Here is a 19,423-nt window from a genome sequence, read left to right as displayed (position 1 = left end):
CTACAATAAAAAGGATTTTGAAAAAAAAAATCTCCACGGAAAATGTATGATGGATCTACTTCTGCAACATTATTAACTCCAGTTTTGATGTTATAATTTCTACTTTAGGGGCTATTAAGCTGCTATCTAACTGTAATAGCAAAATATAAATTTGGTTTAAAGCTGGTTTTTCCATTTAAAGCCTAAGTGTTCTGAATTGTTCCTAACCTCCTCTTACAGGCCCTGTGAAATTGGCCAGAAGATGTGCAAAAAACAGGAGACTAGTCCCCATCCTCTGAGGATGGTTCATGCTGCTGAAAGAGCAGTAACCCTCTCACTCTCTAGTCCTATAATCCTGCCCAAAGATACAAACAAACAAACAAACAAACAACATAGTGACACAAAAATAACAAAATCGTATTTAGCACCACTGAAGAGCAAATTGTTCCAAGTGAACAGCAATGCACTTTGTTCAGATAGCAAGATATGAACAATACAGAGAAACAAAAACCTCTGAGCAGGGCAGAAAAATGAAAACAGGTTGTGTCAGCAATTCTAAAAGCCTTTAAGAGAAGCTTGAAATGTCTTGTGGTTTGAAGGACTGCAGTTCAGACTAGAGAGCATTTAAACAGCATATTCTCAATTTGTGCCTTACCTCAATCCAGGTATTGAGGTATGCCACAGCAAGTATACAGTATACCACAGTAGGGACAATATTACGATGACTTACACACTACTCTGGTCTGTAGAAACATGGGCTCAAAAAGCAGTCCAATCAAGGAAACAACCTTATTTGTTCAAGTAAGTGTCGAGTTCAATAACTAGCTACACCAAATGAATACAAATCAAGGCAATTCACTGAGCAAACTGCAGTTGAAGGGTAAAAAGGATAATTTATCATTCCAGCACACAAGAAATTAATTATAGTGCTTCTGTGTAATTAATATGCAAGGCTAGTTCACAACTGCTATGCAATTGGCTTTAGAGTAAAATCCAAGCATGCAAGAATGGCAACATCTCTGACTTTTTTCAGTCTCAGTCTTTGTTAAACATTAGATACGAAGCACCACTCAAGTGACCATTACCAGTAAAATACAGACTATTCCTTTGTGTGATTGGAGAGATCCATCTTGTTTGTGAAAGTGGTCATGGTCAAGTGGCATAGTCCTTGAAATTCAAGAGGATCATTTACAGCATAGTGAAACAATGAGGAAAAAAACAAAGACACAAGAACAAATTAAATATATTTAACTGAAATAATTCCCTTTGGTAAACGTGCTTTGTTCTCATTGTTGCATATCTTCTTTCTTACTATTATTCCCGCTGCTGGAAAGCCATAGAAACCATGTCATTGGCTGTTGAAGAGTCTTAAATAAAACCCACCACATACAGGATCATAACATAATAAATATTGTTTGGGGCAGCAGTTAAAGCCTAGTTTCTCTTGCTGAAAACTTGCTGCGCAGGCCTATGTATGGGTTTGTCGTTGCCAAAGCGTTAACCATTGAAGCATACTTTTCCAACTTGGAATCCAAACTTCTGGTTGCTGCCGCCAAAGTCTGCCGGAGCAACATCTATAATAGGAAGTAATTCTGCTGAGGGGGAGTCAATCTCTAAGACAGTCTTTTCCTGACCTTTGCGAAGCTGAAAGAGAAGAATGAAAGCAATTAATGGAATTTGCTCGGTTTAAATCGACTACTACCTCTCTCCACTTTCCTCTTAATCCTAATTCAAGTCACTGATTTGGTAGTCACCCATGTACTGAATCAAACACTAGCCGACAACAGCAACACAATTGACAAACACATTAGCTTCATTAAGGTTAATTCCCATTTGTGCAGCTAGTCCCTTTCCCTGGCACTGTCACTGTACTGACCTGGCATCCATCATGCACTGCATTGATGAAAGGGCTTTTGGCTTGTGTCAGCTCCTCATCGTTGCTCCCCCGGAAGCGGAGGGCATGCTGGTAGGAGAGGGAAGTGCTGTCAAACCAGCCTGCTGAGTTCTGGCAGTTATAAGTGAAGGACTGCTTGGCCGTGGCACTTAGTAGTTTCAGGAAGGTCAGCTGAACTACATGAACAGGGTTCCCATCTCTGTCATTGTAGGAGAACTGAATGCCACAGATACACAGGTATTAGTGTTCAAGCTAAGCAAAAAAAATGTTCAAAACATCACTCAAATCTCACAGAGTACACGGAACCCTCCACTTTCACCCCAACAATAAGGCTGCACCTCACTGAGATTAGGAAAAAATAACTTGTTATTAAATAGTTTCAAATTATAATGAAGGCATTTACATGTGCAAGGGTGAAAATGACAGTGAAGGAAAATTAGAAAGCAATGGAATTAAGGGAAGGAAAAAAATAATCTATTCCAATGACCTGGTGTGAATGAGTCAGTGAATTACAACTGGCAGCTCTGTGATTATCTGAGAGGGTTATGAGACCTCTAAATAGGTGCACATGAGAGACCACGAATACTAGTCAATGAGACACAGCTGCCAGTGACTGTGTGAGTCATTCTGACTGCTGAAATCAAAGGCTGGCAATATCATATTAGCTATGTCATTGCATGTGATCTACTAAATTATTATAAAATTACACAGTAAAGAGATTTACAGAGAAGCACAAAAATATGTTTGCAACCAGGTGCACTTGGATGGACACACAAACGTACATCTACAGAATCACATGAACATAATCCTAAACATTAGTATCACTCAGGTAAATTACCCAACAGCAGCTCGGATAAGTAGTTTACCTGAAAAGAACTGCCAGGCGTTTGGAACTACTTGAGATTAATGCTAGGAGGTGGGGTTGGTTAGGTTTAATAATATGTTTATTTTTGTTGTACCTGCTTGCCTCTCCTGAATTGGCTGTACCAGCTTCCTGGTTTCTCTTTGTTCCATGCTGCTAATTTCACCTAGATACAAAGAAGAACACAAGTACTGTTTGTAGTGCAAAATTATAAGGATCGAGGGATATAGTGAGCAATTTGTTGTCTGATTTGTGCATTTCAAAGACTTCTATCAAGAGACTGGAGACTCACCATCTCCGCCTTTTTGTCAGGGAAGAGACAGGTCTGTCCATCAGCAGTGAAATTACAGAACACCTTGATGGAGTCTCTGTTACACCCCTGGTTAGGATCTATCCAGTAGTCACCTGCAAAACCCACAGAATAATGGCATCAATCAATTACACCAAATGCTGATATAATGAAAACAACTAAGGTAACAAAATGGTGAGCAGCCTCTTGACTTAAAAGGGTGAGGGTTAAAGAAGATGCACATCACTTTTCTTTGAAGTAGATCTCTGATTAAATATTTGTTGGCAGCAAGTGGTGAAAGAAGCATTAATTACTAAGCATATTTCTTGCTAACCATCTTTGTATTTCGGTTGAACCATCATGAGCTCTTTGCATGTCCGAGCAGGGCTCTCAAAGGATCCAAGAGGCCGTCTCATGAGCTCCACTTCGTTTTTCATAGAAGACAGCGTGGCAAACACTTCTTCCATTCCTTCAACTTCCTCCAGAGGCTGGTCTCCTTGGAGGGGCTCCTCCATGTCCAATTCTATATTGTCATCCCTAGGTGGGGCTGCTCTTCTTGTCCGTTCCGAGTGCCTTCTTCTCTTCCGCCTGCCTTCCATGATAGGAAGGGGCTCAATGATTGTTGCAGGCAGTCCCTAAGGGAAGCAGAGTCAAAAAGGGGTCAAATAAAAAGAAAGAGGATAAAACCAGAACTGAGGTCACAAAGTGGATTATTGCAGGTACTCACTGGAGGTCCTGGGGGACCAGCAGGACCCGGATCTCCTCTGGGACCAATGACACCCTGGGAAATAGAAGGGGACAAAACTTTATGTCAATCACGTCTCACCTGTAGCCTCTCTAGGGCCTCTAGGCTAAATTCTGACATTATCCGGCCAGATATGGATGCCGCTTTAAAGGATTATCCAGCTGTGTGCATCAGCACGCTGTGGTCAAAGCCTTCACTCTCAAGACACACTATACTAGTTTTCATAACATCACACAAACCAGAGCCAAATCCTATTAAAATGGAAAAATGGAAAAATCAGACACAAGGCAAGCATGGCTGTACAGCAGGCTTTTAGTTCCAAAGACATGCCGTAAACACAGCAGAGTATTATGATTATGAAGCATGGTACATTTAAGCCAACAAAGGTACTTTCTCTCTCTTCCCCAGCATATGTTCCCAGCAGCTGCTTACGAAGCAGAGGTGTGAACACAGGAAGAGCAATGTATAAATAAGAGAAATTACTTAGCTCACCGTTTCTCCCTTAGATCCTTTCTGGCCAGCTGCACCCTAAGAGAGGAGATGATGAGTATGTTAGTATTAAAAACATACATAAATTTTTAGCAGCTATTAAAGATTAGAAAATGATCTAATTACTCAAGAAAGCACTGCAAAATACTAATCAGGCACCTTCTCAATAGCAACAATAATCTGCAAGCCAGCTGCTATGTTGGGTCATAATAAGTTATTATTTATTATTTATGCATTTCAAGCTTGTTGAGGTGTGTTTTACATTTGTACAAATTATTTTACGAAAAAGTATAAACAAGACAAAATTTACTGACATAGCTGCATACAAATGCTCATGCAAATACTAATGTTTTGGCCTTAGCAAAATCTAAGGATCCACCATGTATGGCCACTCAAAACGATTATTTATACATGTATGCAGTAGATGAAAAAGAGGACACTGTCTTAAGGGCTGCTGTGTAACACTTACTGCGAGTCCAGGTGGTCCTGGTGGGCCAGTGGGTCCAGGAGGACCATTCATACCCTGGATATAAGCAAAGATTTATCATATCTTGTTTGTAGACTGACGTTCTGCATGTATTGGTGTTCCTTGCTGCAACCATATATACCTCATCTCCTTTGGATCCTTGTGCACCCTGGTTTCCTGGCAGGCCTCTGTCTCCTTTCTCACCTGGTTCTCCCGGGGGGCCAATTAGACCAATCAGCCCACCATGACCCTGCAAATAGAGACATGGTTCATCATCACTGTGTCATTATATTTAGACTGGTGCAAAACGGCCTCTCTGTCGAAAGCTAAACACTCACTTTATCGCCCTTGCTACCAGGATCTCCTCTTAATCCTGGGAGTCCTGGTGGCCCCTGTTTACACAGTCAAATGTATTATTTACATCAGTAATGTAGAGTGTACAAAATATAATTTTTTCTGTTTTCATTATTTTATGAAAACCGATTCAAATATTAGCCACATATAAGAATCCTACTATTGGTCCTGGTGGTCCAGTCTGCCCTAGCGGTCCATTTAATCCTGGTTCACCCTGCAAAAAACACACACACAAAATATCAATGTGTATGGTATTCAAAGTCAATTTCAGTTTCCTAATATTATGCCACCTTTGAATAAAAATACAATTTTGCATCCATATACATACCGCTGGACCTGGAATGCCTCGAAACCCTTCTGGACCAGACCTTCCTGGCTGTCCTTGGGGTCCCACTGGGCCTGTCTTCCCCACTGATCCCGGGGGTCCACTTGTCCCCTACAGAGCCAGGAGACAGATGCAAGAGCAAGGCATCAATAGCAAAATAGATCAAAAAAGGATTCTTCAGAGAGATCACTGTTTTTTGAGCTTACCTTAGCTCCCTTCATGCCTTGCTTTCCTTCTTTTCCTGCAGCACCGACATGGCCCTGAAAAAAACAGCAGAGAATGGCATGAGCATGAGTATTATCTGCAAATAAACACTTCATATACCTATACATGCAAAAAAATATATATACAATATATATACTGTAAACTACGATTACCCTCCTTCCAGGTGGTCCTGGAGGACCAGGCTCTCCTGAAGCCCCTGGCGGTCCCTGCAGAAATAAGAGGGGAAAAAAAGAAAAAGAAATTCCCATCAGTTGGAAAGAAACTGGCAACCTTTACTTAATGTCACTGTGTCAACAAATGAACAAGATTTCAATTAATCTTATAAAAAATGAATGTTAAAAGAAACATTGCTGTTTACTGCTTTGCCGGGATCTCCACTATCTCCTTTAGGTCCTGATGCACCATCGACTCCCTGAACAAATCAATGTAATGTAAGAATAGAGACTAAAAAAAATCAACAACAACAACAAAAAAAACCAGAATACGACAGTAAATAGAAACATTAGCTCTGACCTTGACACCAAGCTCACCAGGGGGCCCTGCATCTCCAGGGAATCCAATAGGACCCTACAGGCAAAAGCAGTGAGTTAAAAAAGCATCATATGTGGCACTAAAGGACTAGCCGGCCTAATAGCAAGAAAGCAATAAAATGTCACTGATCTGCAGAGACTAACAAGGTTGCCTTTGGGTCCGTCTTCTCCTGGTGTTCCTCTGGGCCCAGGGGGGCCAGCTGCACCGGGAGGACCAGAATCCCCCTTTTCTCCGACATCGCCTTTGGGACCCTGAGACACCAGCAAATGTAATGACAATCCTTGAAAGGTTAAGGAGCCTAAGGAAAGATAAAATGAACTTAAAAAGACCAGAAGATGGCATAAAGGTAATGTGACTCACAGCAATGCCAGGCTCTCCAGCTGGTCCAGGGTCTCCAGCTTCTCCATCATCACCCTGATGGTGAGGGAAAAATTGATAACACTCTATACACACAAGTTCACGTTTACACACACACAAACCACTACTATTCTACTGTATGTGCATATGCACACACGTGTCTTTACTAATGGGAAACGCTGACCTTCTCTCCAACAAGTCCAGGCTGTCCGACTCCACCAGGCATTCCAGGTGGGCCCTGTGGCAGGAGGAGAGAGAACAGCTTGAACTGCAGCATCATAAAACAAGAGTGAGTTTCAAATATTCATCTGATTTTTGAAAATCAATTTTTGCAGCATTCTGCAGTATTTTGTGTTTGTTTGTCAGCAGTTTTCCCACAGAAGGCAGAAACTGGAACAGAGTTTTCACAACACAAGAAAATACTGTCAGATTTGCTGTGTGGATATTGTCTAAATCACAGAGGGTGGATATTCTATTTCCTCTCTTTCTATCACTTGGTTTGTTTGTTTGTGCAAGTATGTTATTATGCACACACATATGTCAGTGTACTTTGCCCTGTGTCTAGAGACAAACCCAGAAAAAAACATGTTTTTGGTAGAGTGCACAAGCCTGGGAGTTGAATACAGCCACGCACTACTACTGAACTCCTGCTGTCAACTGCTTTCCTCACATGCTGTCTCACCCCCATTTCACTCTTTCCCACTATTCCATGTACCGTCCATTTATGGATCCAACCACCTCTGCACCGCTGTATTTCCAAGCTTCCTGTGATGAAGCAAAAGTGTGGCTCATATGCTTTCTGCAACTTGCTGCTAAATAATTGACTGGCATGAGAGGCTGTAGAGGGACGGCCATTACTAGAGGTAAATATAACTGCCTCTCAAGGATAATAGTCTAATACTTCTTAATGATTCATAGAGCAGTAAATATAACTCTCTCCCAGGGATTATATCCTAATTCTATTTAATAATTCAAGTTTCAAAGGCAGCGTGGAAGGAAGTGCTGAAAAGAGACTGTATAGATGAAGGGCTGGAAAATACAAAGCATTGTGCTTTGTATTTCACCGCACGAGCTATTACATTGGTATTTTTGATAGTACTGTGTATCTGTTATTTTAATGCTTGCACAAGGTGTGTGTTACTTCAGTATTTACAGACTTTCTACTTTTAAAATGTATTAAATGACAAAAATGCTAATGAAATCTTAATGACTAATTTTCCTAAAGACCAGATCAAGAACAAAGAATAAATATTTTCAAAGCTCTGAAAATGATCTGAAAAGTTACAGGATCATGGCAGAGTAATTATGAAAAGTTATGCACATCTATTCATCACGAGAGACAAATTAGAATATCTGGTAATACTGATTATGCTGATTAGCATTACTAAATCAAGCAAACTGTGCTGGTGCATTTATTGTTTTAACTAATTTAACACTTGTTTCTTCACTTTGTGCATTTTCCAGTCCATGTTTTGCATGCATATGAACAGCTTTATAAACATTAAGACTAAGTCCTGAACAAAAATCTATCAGAGAATTTTGTAGCCAAAAAAGATTTCAACTTTCAGGAGAAAATGCCTCTGACATTAAAATCAGTTTAGATGAAATAAAAATGAATTTAGATCATGCTCCACAATGAGTGCTTTGAGATTTTTCAAGACTATGGGCAAGTGATGGAACTTTTTGTACATGTATAGTTGTCTCTTTCTTTATGTTTATTGAAACTACCTTTGTAATAAATGTAGTATAATAGTGCAGTATTTATATCTAGGTATGTAATTAAAAAAGATATTTTAAAAAATGAAAAAACTACCTCTCCCCCAATTGGCCCTTGAGGACCGCGTGGACCCGGCTGTCCTGGAGGCCCCTGTGAAGACAGAAATGACATGTTTAACTAAAAATTATAACGATAATAATAACAACAGAAATGCAGCTGAATGTAACTGAATGTAAGTAGTGCATTAGCTAGTGCTTTTAAATTAAAGTCCATGTTGAATTGTTTATGAAATGGAACTAAGTATCTATGATTGCTATCGTAGTGACACGGTGAAGACATCCACACAGGTCAGACAGTTATCCTCAGTATGACACAGGCTGCGATTCGTTCTCAAATTCCCCAAACATCCTCTCTCATATTCTCTCTTATTAATAAGAAACATCTATCCTGTGATGTGCAAGACCATATTCTTCAAACCAGGGACAGCATGTGATTTGACTCTTCTGTGTTGCTCAAGAGAGCGCCAAGCAATTAATCCTAAATGTGCTCGGCTTCAGTTTCAGTTGAGTAGATGCTGAGCCGCGCTCTGAATCACTCTGAAGTCTTGGAGGGAACCTTGTGTTGCAAAGACACTGAAACAGAAAGACAGACAATCTGCCCAGAGAGAGACTATGTGGGACTAGAGGAAACACATATCCTTCTGGTGGAGAAATACTTCGGCATTAGGGGGAAGAATTCTGTGATCCGCGGCACTCACACATGAATGAAACTTCCCCACTGAGTCCTCAGCATCTCTCTTCTCTCCCTCTCTCTTGTTTTGGTTCCATTTTAATGCATTCCCTCCCTAATCTGGCTGTGGAGAAGAGGGGCTATAGAGAATCTTGTTGAGCGTGTGTTCATGGCTGACAGCGTTGTGAGATGACTGTCACAAAGGAGGATGCTCATTAGACGGCCAAGGCTGAGGCTAATCTGATTAGCAGCTGTCACACCGTCTTCCTGCTCACAATAAGAGCCCCGCCTCTTCCTTCCACTCCATTGCTCCACTGCCTCCTTTCTGTCACTGCTTCTTTTTCTGTTTTTATTTATCTTATTTCTTTCTTTCACATACAGAATGACCTATTCATTTCCTGGGATAATCTTTCTTACACATGAAGCCAAGGTCTATTGGGTACTACTACTTTTCAATCTTGGCCTTAAATCACAGATTAAAAATGATGTAGCGATATTACAGGTTAATGCATTTAAATAGCTTTCTTTCAACTAATAATAATTATTTATAAAATATAACCAAATGCCCAAATTTACATGCCAGATTTTAATGACTGACCTGTCAGCATAACATTGACTGCTATGGAGCTAATGAGGGACTATAAGAAGTCTTAAGGATTGCTCATTTGTTAAGCGTGTCATTATGTCACTGCTGTGATATGTCTCTACTAAAATCTTTTGCTCGCTATGATATTGTGCATGCTGGCTCTCTGACACGGCTTACTGGGATCATTACCTGGAGCGGAACCGTAGTTAACATTATTAGTTTCACTTGTGCTTTTGCTGTTATGACAAGTCACACTGCCTGCGTATCAAAATGTCTGTTATTGGGAAAACACAAATATAGCTAGGTTTTCATAAATTCCTCCAAGGTGGAATTTGTCAGCTATTACGGTTTTCAAGCATGTTTTAAGGGGAACACTACTGGAGGCATTTTCTTAAGCACTTGTCCACATGAGGTCCCAGAGCAGCTGGAGCTCAGCTATCACTGGCCAGGAGGTGTTGGGCATCCTAGGAAGGTTGCCAGTCCATTGCAGGGACACATACAGTGATTCCCACTCACATCCATAAATAAAACCAATTTAGAATCACCACTTAATCTAATGTGCATTTCTTTCGACAGTGAAAGGAGACAGAAAACCTACACAAGCTTTGACAGAACACCCTTATTTCAGGATGTAGTTGACTCCTCTTTAATTTGTGTGCATTTGGCTCACAATAAACTGGAAAAGCCAAGACTGGATTTTCTTTGGATATCAGTCTTACCTCTTGTAAAAACATCAGCACTAATCACTGACCTCAGAAAAACCAGCCCCACGCAACAACACATCCCCCAATTTCAGGGTGGTAAATGTTAATGATTATCGGCAGAGGAAAGGGTGACTCACAAGTTTAAACCGCAGCAGCAGATTCAGCACAGCTGGTGCTAATGAACTAAATAGGTAGTACTAATTAAAGCTCAGGTGGGGCGTCTGTGTACCAACTATTGACTGCAGATACCTTAAAACTGTGCAATACAAACACCAGAATCTTAAAAATAAAACAATTTTGCCTCCTTTGTTGTCTCATTAGAAGTCTTTTTTTTCCCATAATAAGCAATTTAAAGAAAAAATGTATATCCTAAAATAACATTTAGCTATTACATCTTTTCATTGGAGCCATCTCTCTAAAATAAAGACATATTCTATTATACACTTACTGAATTTCATCACTTATTCTTTCTTTAATTCTTTTTATGTTTATTGTCCTGGAGAAAACTATCATACTCATAGATATTCTATTATTTTTGTGCAGCTGTGTATATCTATCCAGAAACAGAAATTGTAACAAAACATAATGAACTAAATAGTGGTGCATTTTTTAATGAATTATTCTAATCTTGCCAGCTTTGTCTTTCCATCTCCTTTTAGTCCCACAGAAAGGGGATGGTATTTGTTGTTCCGCGGGAAAATGCAAAAGTAATAAGTCAAAAGGAATGCTGGGACCAAGAAAAAGCAGTTTCATTTGTATGAGCTGGGCAATAACTTCTATAATCTCACACATAATAATGCTAATAAGACCATTTTCCTCCACTTATCCAACTCGGGGCTAGAGTGGGGGCTGAAGCCTATCCCAGCTGTCATAGGACGAGATGAGGGTTACACGCTGGACATGCTAGACAGCCTGAAATTTGCACTCACACCTACAGCCAATTTAAAATCATCAAATAATATAACTCAGATAATTGCATGTCTTTGCACTGGGATTCAAACCTTCTTGCTGTGAGGTGACAGTGATAACCACTGCACCACTGTAATGCCCAATTTCCTCATCATGGATGAGGAAAAATGTATATCATGTGAATGTGTAAAGTGTAAATTTACACACTATTTGCAAAGGCTACGGATCCTATGGTCTAATATCTTTCTTGTAAATAATTGTTTCCCATTACTAAATACATACATACAGATACAGTTTTCAAAGAGATTAAACTGTTCTTGATAAAGTGAAAAAATTAAAGAAACATATTTAAAGGTTTTTAGATGAAGTGAGAAATAGTGTTTAATACTGAAAAAGATTATGGGTAGTCAAAAAGATAATGATGTAAGATCTCAGAGAAGTGATGAGTCAGAAGCAACCTGAAAGCAGCAGTGGACCTAATGGACATGAGATGAATGATGTATGTGCTGAGATTGCTGTGCAGTATTCACCATTGAGCCAACATGCCCACTCTCTCCTTTCTCCCCTGGTGGTCCTGGCATTCCCTACAAAGAAGTATAGTGATAGGCATGAGAAGGGAAAGGAAATACTCTATTATAATTATGGAGACATAGTCACTCTTGAAATTCAGTGCTTTTTTTTTTTTACCTGTAGTCCAGAAGGACCAGATCCTCCCTTAAAGCCTCTAGGTCCTTCATCTCCTTTTGCCCCATTCATGCCCTGCTGCCCACGAGGACCTGGTTCACCATCTGCACCCTAAAACAAACACAGACGCAGACAAGTCCGCATTGCACAATTGCACAGTTCAAGCCAACCTTTATGGGTTTTTTTATTGTTTTTAAATTGTGGCACATACCGGCAGTCCTGGCTGACCCACAGGTCCTTGAATTCCAACAGGTCCTGGGGGTCCCTATAAAGGAGCGGACTGAAAGTTCAATACATATTTACTGATGGAAGAACACGATTAAAGGCTCAGGCTTTCTAAATTATGACAAATCATTCATAACCCTTTATCCCCCACCTCCTGGTGATTCACAGTCATGCTTATACTTAAAAACGCATACTCACAGCTTCCCCTTTGTCTCCTTTGCTACCCTTCTGGCCTGGTACTCCTGTTTCTCCCTATCAAGGTAAGTGCAAACACATGAAAAACTAAGTCCAAAAATCAGCAAGAACAAAGGTTGCAAATGTTAACTGTTCACTACACCTTGTCTCCATCCTCCCCTGGAGGCCCAGGAGGTCCTGCAGCCCCTGGCAGCCCTCTTGGTCCCAGTTCTCCATCACGCCCAGCTGGCCCTGGAGGTCCTTTCTCTCCCTAGCAAACAGATAGCAAAACAGCATATATCTATATTATATATTATAACTGTTATTCTCATTAAGCAACACAACACATTGATTAATGTGTCACACCAGGAAAAAAAACCCACTTTCAGGAAAGCAGACATGATCACACTTATATATCCTCTCACTGTCTTCTTTACCTTTCTCCTGCTCTCTGGCTCATAATATCACATTCCAAAGTGAGAGCACACGTTGCTTATTACCCAGTGGTGGGAGGTGATTGTACCATACGTGTTAGTGGACATTGTTGCGTAAGAAACAAAATTAGCAATGTTCCAAATCTTACTGGCTCGCCTTTCTCTCCCATCGGCCCAGCAGGACCAATGCCGCCAGGGCGTCCTGGCTGGCCAATAGCGCCAGCCGGCCCAGCGGGACCCCTCTCTCCAGTGGAACCCTGGAAAAAAGAAGAGATAGCGAGGTGAGAGAACTATATCACATGATTCACTATTTGATTTAACGCAACGGTCACGATCACTGGTCACCATGGAAACAGCCTCCTGCTTCATATGTCCTAGTATTCTATAAAACATAGCGGCAGAAAATGGAGCAGGGAATAGGATGGGAAAGCAATTTCAACAAATTAGACGTACAATAGGTCCAGCGACACCTGGTAGGCCTTCTCCCCCCTTCAAACCTGCAGGACCCTGGAGACACAGAAACAAACAGCCTTCACAATCCTGGGACAACAAATCTTTTTACACCTTTAATTTGCAAAATTCTTAACTTGGGATCTAAAGGCAATCACATGAATTAGAGTACCTATAGTAAATGTAAGTACTCTAATTAAGTGCAAAAACCTGACTCATCAATTGCTGTTAGCAGTCAGCACAGTATAGATATTAGGTATATGAAAATTTTTGTTACTGTTTGGCCAGGCGTCCCTCTGCTCCCTCTGAAGCCTTTAAGCCCAACAGGGCCACTCTTCCCAGGGGCACCTAATGGACCTGGGTCTCCCTAGAAAGAGCAAATAATTGGCCTTCATATACCAACCAGACAGTCACACCAAGGAAGAACATTTATCACTTATAGGCCATCATACACTCGAAACTGTCTGGTTTCATGTGTTGTTTATTAGAAAATTAGAGGACAGGATGAGATCCAAGAGATATTCTGGCAGTGCTGAGAGAGTCTTTGGGCTTTATCTAATATAACAGTGATAAGGCAATACTGGTAGGTGATTATGAGCCAAACATCATGATGAAAAGTACTCACCTTGGCACCCTCTTTTCCGGCAGTTCCTGGTAAACCATGCTCACCTGGTGGCCCTGGTGCACCTGGATGACCTCTATCTCCTGTTGGTCCTGTCTCACCAGATTTGCCCTAAAAGCAACCATAGCATACAGCACATAGCAGATGGTAGGTAGTTATTGTAGATGTCATTTGTGAAAAACAACCAGTTTATTAAAAATTGAATTAAAAATTGTTGATTTTCTTACCTGTGGTCCAACCACACCCGGGGGGCCTGGGGGCCCATTCTTTCCTTGGAAGCCCTACAGAAAAAGAAGTGCTAGTTGTGACCCTCTGTCACAATTGAGGGGAGCTGATCCTTTTATATGATGATTGATTATCAAAAGGCATTGTGTTTTTATCAATTGTTTACAGTAGATCAAAAGTGACTCACTGGTTCTCCCCTCTGACCTGGATGGCCTGGTATTCCATCCTTTCCAGGTGGACCCTGCAAAAGAAGAATTTTCTGATATGACTATAATAAACAAATCATCAAAGGTCAATATAAATATTGGGTAAAGTAAACCAAAGGACAAACACATTGTAGCCCACTCACATTAGGCCCTTTAGGTCCTGGTTCACCGTGTCTTCCCTGTGGTCCTCGAGGACCCTAACAGATAAGGCAGGTTATCAAAACATAGCTATGATGCCAAGATTTCACACACAAAAAAAAAGGTGCTAAATGTATCATATTTATTATGAAGTAGTTAAAAACATTACCTGTTCTCCAGGGGACCCTGGAGGACCATCTTGTCCAGCAGCACCCTAACAAATTAAAAAGGCAAAAGGCAAATGAATGTATAGCTAGACTCAAACTCAACTCAAACATTTTTAGTTTTCGGACTGCCAACAAATTTTTAGCTTTCCCAAATTGCTCTTTGAGGATGAGAGTATAAATTGAAGTATCCCCTTCTAGACAGTAGCATGCCAGATGGCCTGCCATCAAGAATTGCAAAGCAACAACCAGTTTGCACTTTGTCAAAGCATTAATCCATACTTTATGAGTTAGCCAGGTGTGTGTAAATGTGTGCATGGACATAATCTCTGTTTATGACACTACATGTACCTTTTCTCCAGGCTTTCCAGTTGGTCCCTTTCCTCCTCTTCCCCCGTGGGCTCCCTATTGGAAAACAAACAGCAGGCTTATTAGCACATTGATGAATTATCAGGAGGTGGAACACAAATATGTTGTAATATGACAACATTGTAGTGATGTAACCGTGTGAGTCACAAGTTATCACATTGATATACCATATATAATTAGACTGAGTATACTTGGGTTTCTATATTAAAATAAAATGGTGTGTAGGCAGGGCACCTAAAGCTGTACTCACAGTAGGACCTCTTTGCCCACCGGTGCCTTGCTGACCAGCTGGGCCCTGCATTGTAAAGGGTAACAAGTATTCATCAGTCAGTTACTTCAAATACATATCCCCTACATAATAAATGTAAATGCAAATCGTGTGAAAGTCAGAATGTAATGTGTATTAAAATGTTCATATAGCTCTCACCCTTCGTCCTTTCTCTCCTGGGACCCCGGCCACACCAGGGAAGCCAAGTGATCCCTGGAGACACAAGTAGAGGTTAATCAGCCTCAGCCCTCCATTTATCAGACATCACCCCTAATGTCTCATTAACTTATAATTAACTACTGTATCAAATTAAAGCAAATCTAATCCATGAGCTCAACACAGCCTTAAACACACCATTCATCAACATGTAATGAATTGATGTCACTAATGAACTATAAATAAAATAGCCTTTTTTAATATGCTATTCATCATCCTTTATTTTTAATCAGACAGGAAACAGTCCAGCCAGTGACACACATCTTTCTTCTTAAAGCTCTGATAAAGGACCAGGGGATACATTAACTGATCATAATAGCCCATCAACACTAAATCACCTTAGGACCTTGTCTTCCTGGGTATCCTGGCAAACCGGGCACTCCAAGGTTACCCTGGAGAGAGAAAAGACAAAAAATTGAGAAGGAAGAAATAAGGCAAGTATTAAATAGAAAAACCCATAACCAGTCAAGATATTTATAATGTACTGCACATTATTATTGTGCCAAACCAGCAAGCAATGTCTGTATTACTGCATAAAGTGATGACATAAAGATTAATAGCTAATACATGTACACCGGTGCAGTGGCAATTTCGCCTCAGGACTGGGGTATAATGCGTCGTAATAAATGTAAGGCCATTAAAATCCATATGTTCAGTATTTTTGTGAAATTTTAAACTGTGATTTTATAGGAAAGGTTTGTCATTAAATAACTGAAAACTAAGCAAAACTAATACATAACTTCGCTGCTCAGTTAGATACAAGTTTTGTTCTTTGGCTGTCTATCTTGAAGAAAAATGTTTGTTTGTTGTTTTTTTTTTAATAGCTCCACCTTCTCGCCAGATATCCCTGAAGCACCAGTATCTCCTATGGGTCCAGCTTGACCCTTTGATCCCTCTGGTCCATCTTCTCCACGAGGACCTGTAACTCCATTATCACCCTGAAGTCATGAATGAGAGCAGAAAGCAAGTAAGAAAAATGTATCTTAGTCAAAAGACAATAACTAAGAGAAAACAACATAGAGGCTTGTTATTAGATGTCACTCTCACCATGTCTCCCTTGACACCCATGTCACCCTTGAACCCAGGGAAGCCATCTTCTCCCTGTCATTCATTGTGAAGTGGTAATAACTGGACTTTAAACACCATCATAACGATAAAATTTGTCAAGTGTCCTTGTAGTTGCAATCCATTGTTTGGGCATCAGCAGAAAAAGAGAAGTTCACAATCTATGTCACTCACTTTCTCTCCTTTGCTCCCCTTTAGACCTCGAACTCCATCTGCTCCCTTTGAAAAACAAAAACATCCAGTTTAAGAAAACTAAGAAACCAACATTCAAGAAAAAAACTCTGGACTTTATATATTATGCAACTCACCTGTATTATCACAAATGAATCAACTTAAAATAAAACAACTATTGATTTTCTCTTTACATAAAATTGATCCATTTTCCAGCAGTTATTGGCATTACATTCATTTCATGGTAAAAAATCCAACAAGGGCTTCCCCTGGAGGATTTAAGAAACCCAAACCCAAGCAGAAAGCCTTTCTATGACAACTTCATATTTTATTCCACTCTTTCAAAAGCATAGTCAGTCAAAATGGACTACTTTACTACTGTATGTAACATTTGTTCTATCCATCAAATGCTTCTCATTTGTCTATTGGCAGTCCCCTTGAGAACTGAGGTGCTCTCCCTCCATGTGTCACCATGTAGCTTGTCCATCATTGTCTCACCTTTACTCCCCGAATCCCTGGGTAACCAACTGGTCCCTGAGCCCCTGGTAAACCCTACATGAAAATATAACATTATTATAGTACTCTTTTTAAAATAAGAAGTAGCCAGCAAAGAGGCAATTCTCTTATTAGATATGGATAAACAATGCACTCAGTGACTTTTTCTCTTGTCAGACAAAAAGGAAACAAGACAAGCGGATGAATCTGAGTGCATGCTGCTTACACTAATGGACTTAGGCTTTTTTATAATAAAGATGGCATTGTAGGGACACAATGATCATAATGATAAGCCTTAATGTTAATACACAGATGTAGATTTGGAAAAAAAAATATGACATTGGCATTTTGATATCTTGATCCATTACCGCAATAGACAAGCTTCAGACATGCAGATACCCACTTGGATGCCTTTTTCTCCTGGGGGGCCCTCTCTTCCTGGGTGACCCTAAGCAGGAACAAAAGTACCCGTTTGACTTATCAGTAAAATACATGATTATTATATCACCTCAACATAGGAATTTCTGTTTGAAAAGTGAAAAGCAGGAAGCTGCATCAGGGCTGAGAGTGAAGCACCATTATATCTCACCAAGTTTTGCAAAAAAGTAATACAAGAACCATTATGTATAAAAATGTGTTTGACTTCCGTCTAAAATTAATCCTTGTAAATGAGAAAAGCTTCACTGTAAAATGACTATTATTCAAAATGCCTTGCCTTGGATCCTTGGATCCATTTCAGAAAATGCCTCCTATGTCCCCCTACCGGCAAACCACAGAAAGTGTAGGTTAGCCAATTTAATCCTTGCCTACTTTTCTGCATTGTGTGTGTGTGTGTGTGTGTCTACATACAAACAGCTGTATGCATACACAGTTTGCTTAATTTGCAAGGCAAGTTTATTTATATTGCACAATTCAACAACAAGGTGATTCAAAGTGCTTTACAGAGAAATTAAAAAATAAAAACATATAAAAAGGATGATTTAAAATGGAAAAAAAGGAAGTTTTAGAATTTAAACTTAAAAATGAAACAGATGCAGTGGGTAAACAACTCTCTGTTTCATAAGCTAGTATCTTTGTCTAGATACTGTTAAAAATTAATAAATAGGCTTATTTATTAAAATCTGTACATAAATGCTATGTTTAAACTGATTGCAGTACATCAGCTGATGGTGACTGGTGCATCAGTAGAAAACTCTGATACTGAATATAAGTTGTGCACAGACACAGGTTTGCGTGTTACTTACGGGAGGTCCGTCAATGCCTGGCAGTCCCTGCATGCCTTGTTTCCCCTGGGGACCCTGTATGGGACATAAAGAGGTATTAATACTAGAGTCAAGCTTCAGATGCATAAAACCTCAACTCATCACTGAGTGAACAAAATTTCCACTTTGCTGCTACATATTGTATTTGTGACCAAGTCTTTATTATTTCTTTTATCAGTCTGGCTTTATGATGTGCAGCACCCAAGACTGTCCCAGGTGTCTGTTATGCCTGTGTGTGTTTCTTGTGTATTGATTTCTTGTCTAGCTCCACATTGCCTGAATGGGAGCCAGAAGTGGCTTGGTCATACTCCCCTGTTCAGCCTGTCTCCTTTGAGTGTGTGATGACAGGGTTCATAAGGGCACAGCTTTAATTTTAAAATTAAGTGAGAGACATGCTCCCTACCTTCTCTCCTGGCAATCCAATGGGACCCTGAGGACCAGGCAAGCCCTACACCAAAACAAAGCATCAATCAAGTTAAGTGTTGCGTTTAGCAGACGGCTGGGAGCCTAGATTTGCATGACTCTGTGTGTTTTAATATGGTGCATTTATGTAAGAGCCGTGAATAATAATAGGATCTATCTGAAAATATGACAAACACTTCTTTACATGACTGTAATGTCATTGACAGCATTTTAAAATGACACTTTGTTGCTGTCGGGTACAAAATGTTGTTTCTACTGAAACAGTCCTTTCGTTAACTAACAAAACAGCCTCTTATATTGAATCCTTTATTGAGTCATGCAAATGTATAATTAATTTTTATATGCCCAAAAGGCCAAAGATACTTTTTAAACCTAGAGAAGAGCAAGTAAACCGTGAGATGGAGTAACAATGCAAAGAAACAAGTCTTCATGCACAGAAAATGCATTCTCGATGCCAACTGTGTAATACTGAGGCGATTAACTCTCAAAGTAACTTTTCTGATGATGAAATACCTGCACTCCAGGATTCCCCTGTTGACCTGGGGGCCCCATCTCTCCAATTGGACCCTAAGAACAAGAAACCCTGGTGATCATACAGTCTGTCCTCACATGATCTTGGTCCAATGGTTGTATGCTGACATCACATGGGGCGATCGTGGCTCAAGAGTTGG

At 40.1% G+C, this 19,423-nt stretch overlaps 1 protein-coding gene across 2 annotated transcripts in view; it reads right to left on the bottom strand.

Annotated features, from left to right (window-relative positions):
- Nucleotides 1-357: 357 nt before the first annotated feature.
- The window catches only part of col5a3a (collagen, type V, alpha 3a), a 43,834-nt gene continuing 24,768 nt past the window's right edge, over nucleotides 358-19,423 (bottom strand). For both annotated transcript variants that reach the window (XM_004552112.3, XM_004552113.3), the window contains 45 exons: nucleotides 19,266-19,319; nucleotides 18,733-18,777; nucleotides 18,312-18,365; nucleotides 17,471-17,515; nucleotides 17,071-17,124; nucleotides 16,576-16,620; nucleotides 16,384-16,437; nucleotides 16,167-16,274; nucleotides 15,675-15,728; nucleotides 15,280-15,333; nucleotides 15,103-15,147; nucleotides 14,835-14,888; nucleotides 14,489-14,533; nucleotides 14,325-14,378; nucleotides 14,163-14,216; nucleotides 13,978-14,031; nucleotides 13,754-13,861; nucleotides 13,406-13,495; nucleotides 13,132-13,185; nucleotides 12,828-12,935; nucleotides 12,408-12,515; nucleotides 12,269-12,322; nucleotides 12,057-12,110; nucleotides 11,849-11,956; nucleotides 11,692-11,745; nucleotides 8,330-8,383; nucleotides 6,701-6,754; nucleotides 6,520-6,573; nucleotides 6,303-6,410; nucleotides 6,142-6,195; nucleotides 5,987-6,040; nucleotides 5,781-5,834; nucleotides 5,610-5,663; nucleotides 5,407-5,514; nucleotides 5,239-5,292; nucleotides 5,063-5,116; nucleotides 4,867-4,974; nucleotides 4,728-4,781; nucleotides 4,262-4,297; nucleotides 3,752-3,805; nucleotides 3,359-3,659; nucleotides 3,028-3,140; nucleotides 2,833-2,901; nucleotides 1,856-2,089; nucleotides 358-1,623 (listed from right to left, as the gene is read on the bottom strand). In XM_004552112.3, the coding sequence (XP_004552169.2) occupies nucleotides 1,477-1,623; nucleotides 1,856-2,089; nucleotides 2,833-2,901; nucleotides 3,028-3,140; nucleotides 3,359-3,659; nucleotides 3,752-3,805; nucleotides 4,262-4,297; nucleotides 4,728-4,781; nucleotides 4,867-4,974; nucleotides 5,063-5,116; nucleotides 5,239-5,292; nucleotides 5,407-5,514; nucleotides 5,610-5,663; nucleotides 5,781-5,834; nucleotides 5,987-6,040; nucleotides 6,142-6,195; nucleotides 6,303-6,410; nucleotides 6,520-6,573; nucleotides 6,701-6,754; nucleotides 8,330-8,383; nucleotides 11,692-11,745; nucleotides 11,849-11,956; nucleotides 12,057-12,110; nucleotides 12,269-12,322; nucleotides 12,408-12,515; nucleotides 12,828-12,935; nucleotides 13,132-13,185; nucleotides 13,406-13,495; nucleotides 13,754-13,861; nucleotides 13,978-14,031; nucleotides 14,163-14,216; nucleotides 14,325-14,378; nucleotides 14,489-14,533; nucleotides 14,835-14,888; nucleotides 15,103-15,147; nucleotides 15,280-15,333; nucleotides 15,675-15,728; nucleotides 16,167-16,274; nucleotides 16,384-16,437; nucleotides 16,576-16,620; nucleotides 17,071-17,124; nucleotides 17,471-17,515; nucleotides 18,312-18,365; nucleotides 18,733-18,777; nucleotides 19,266-19,319 (3,429 nt within the window). In that variant the 3' untranslated portion in view covers nucleotides 358-1,476. The remainder of the gene's footprint in view (nucleotides 1,624-1,855; nucleotides 2,090-2,832; nucleotides 2,902-3,027; nucleotides 3,141-3,358; nucleotides 3,660-3,751; nucleotides 3,806-4,261; nucleotides 4,298-4,727; nucleotides 4,782-4,866; nucleotides 4,975-5,062; nucleotides 5,117-5,238; nucleotides 5,293-5,406; nucleotides 5,515-5,609; nucleotides 5,664-5,780; nucleotides 5,835-5,986; nucleotides 6,041-6,141; nucleotides 6,196-6,302; nucleotides 6,411-6,519; nucleotides 6,574-6,700; nucleotides 6,755-8,329; nucleotides 8,384-11,691; nucleotides 11,746-11,848; nucleotides 11,957-12,056; nucleotides 12,111-12,268; nucleotides 12,323-12,407; nucleotides 12,516-12,827; nucleotides 12,936-13,131; nucleotides 13,186-13,405; nucleotides 13,496-13,753; nucleotides 13,862-13,977; nucleotides 14,032-14,162; nucleotides 14,217-14,324; nucleotides 14,379-14,488; nucleotides 14,534-14,834; nucleotides 14,889-15,102; nucleotides 15,148-15,279; nucleotides 15,334-15,674; nucleotides 15,729-16,166; nucleotides 16,275-16,383; nucleotides 16,438-16,575; nucleotides 16,621-17,070; nucleotides 17,125-17,470; nucleotides 17,516-18,311; nucleotides 18,366-18,732; nucleotides 18,778-19,265; nucleotides 19,320-19,423) is intronic.

The sequence above is a fragment of the Maylandia zebra genome, linkage group LG4 (assembly GCF_041146795.1).
Source record: "Maylandia zebra isolate NMK-2024a linkage group LG4, Mzebra_GT3a, whole genome shotgun sequence".
Classification (NCBI taxonomy): Eukaryota; Metazoa; Chordata; class Actinopteri; order Cichliformes; family Cichlidae; genus Maylandia; species Maylandia zebra.
Note: the sequence above shows the minus strand (reverse complement) of the source record. Positions and strands in the feature narration are given on the sequence as shown.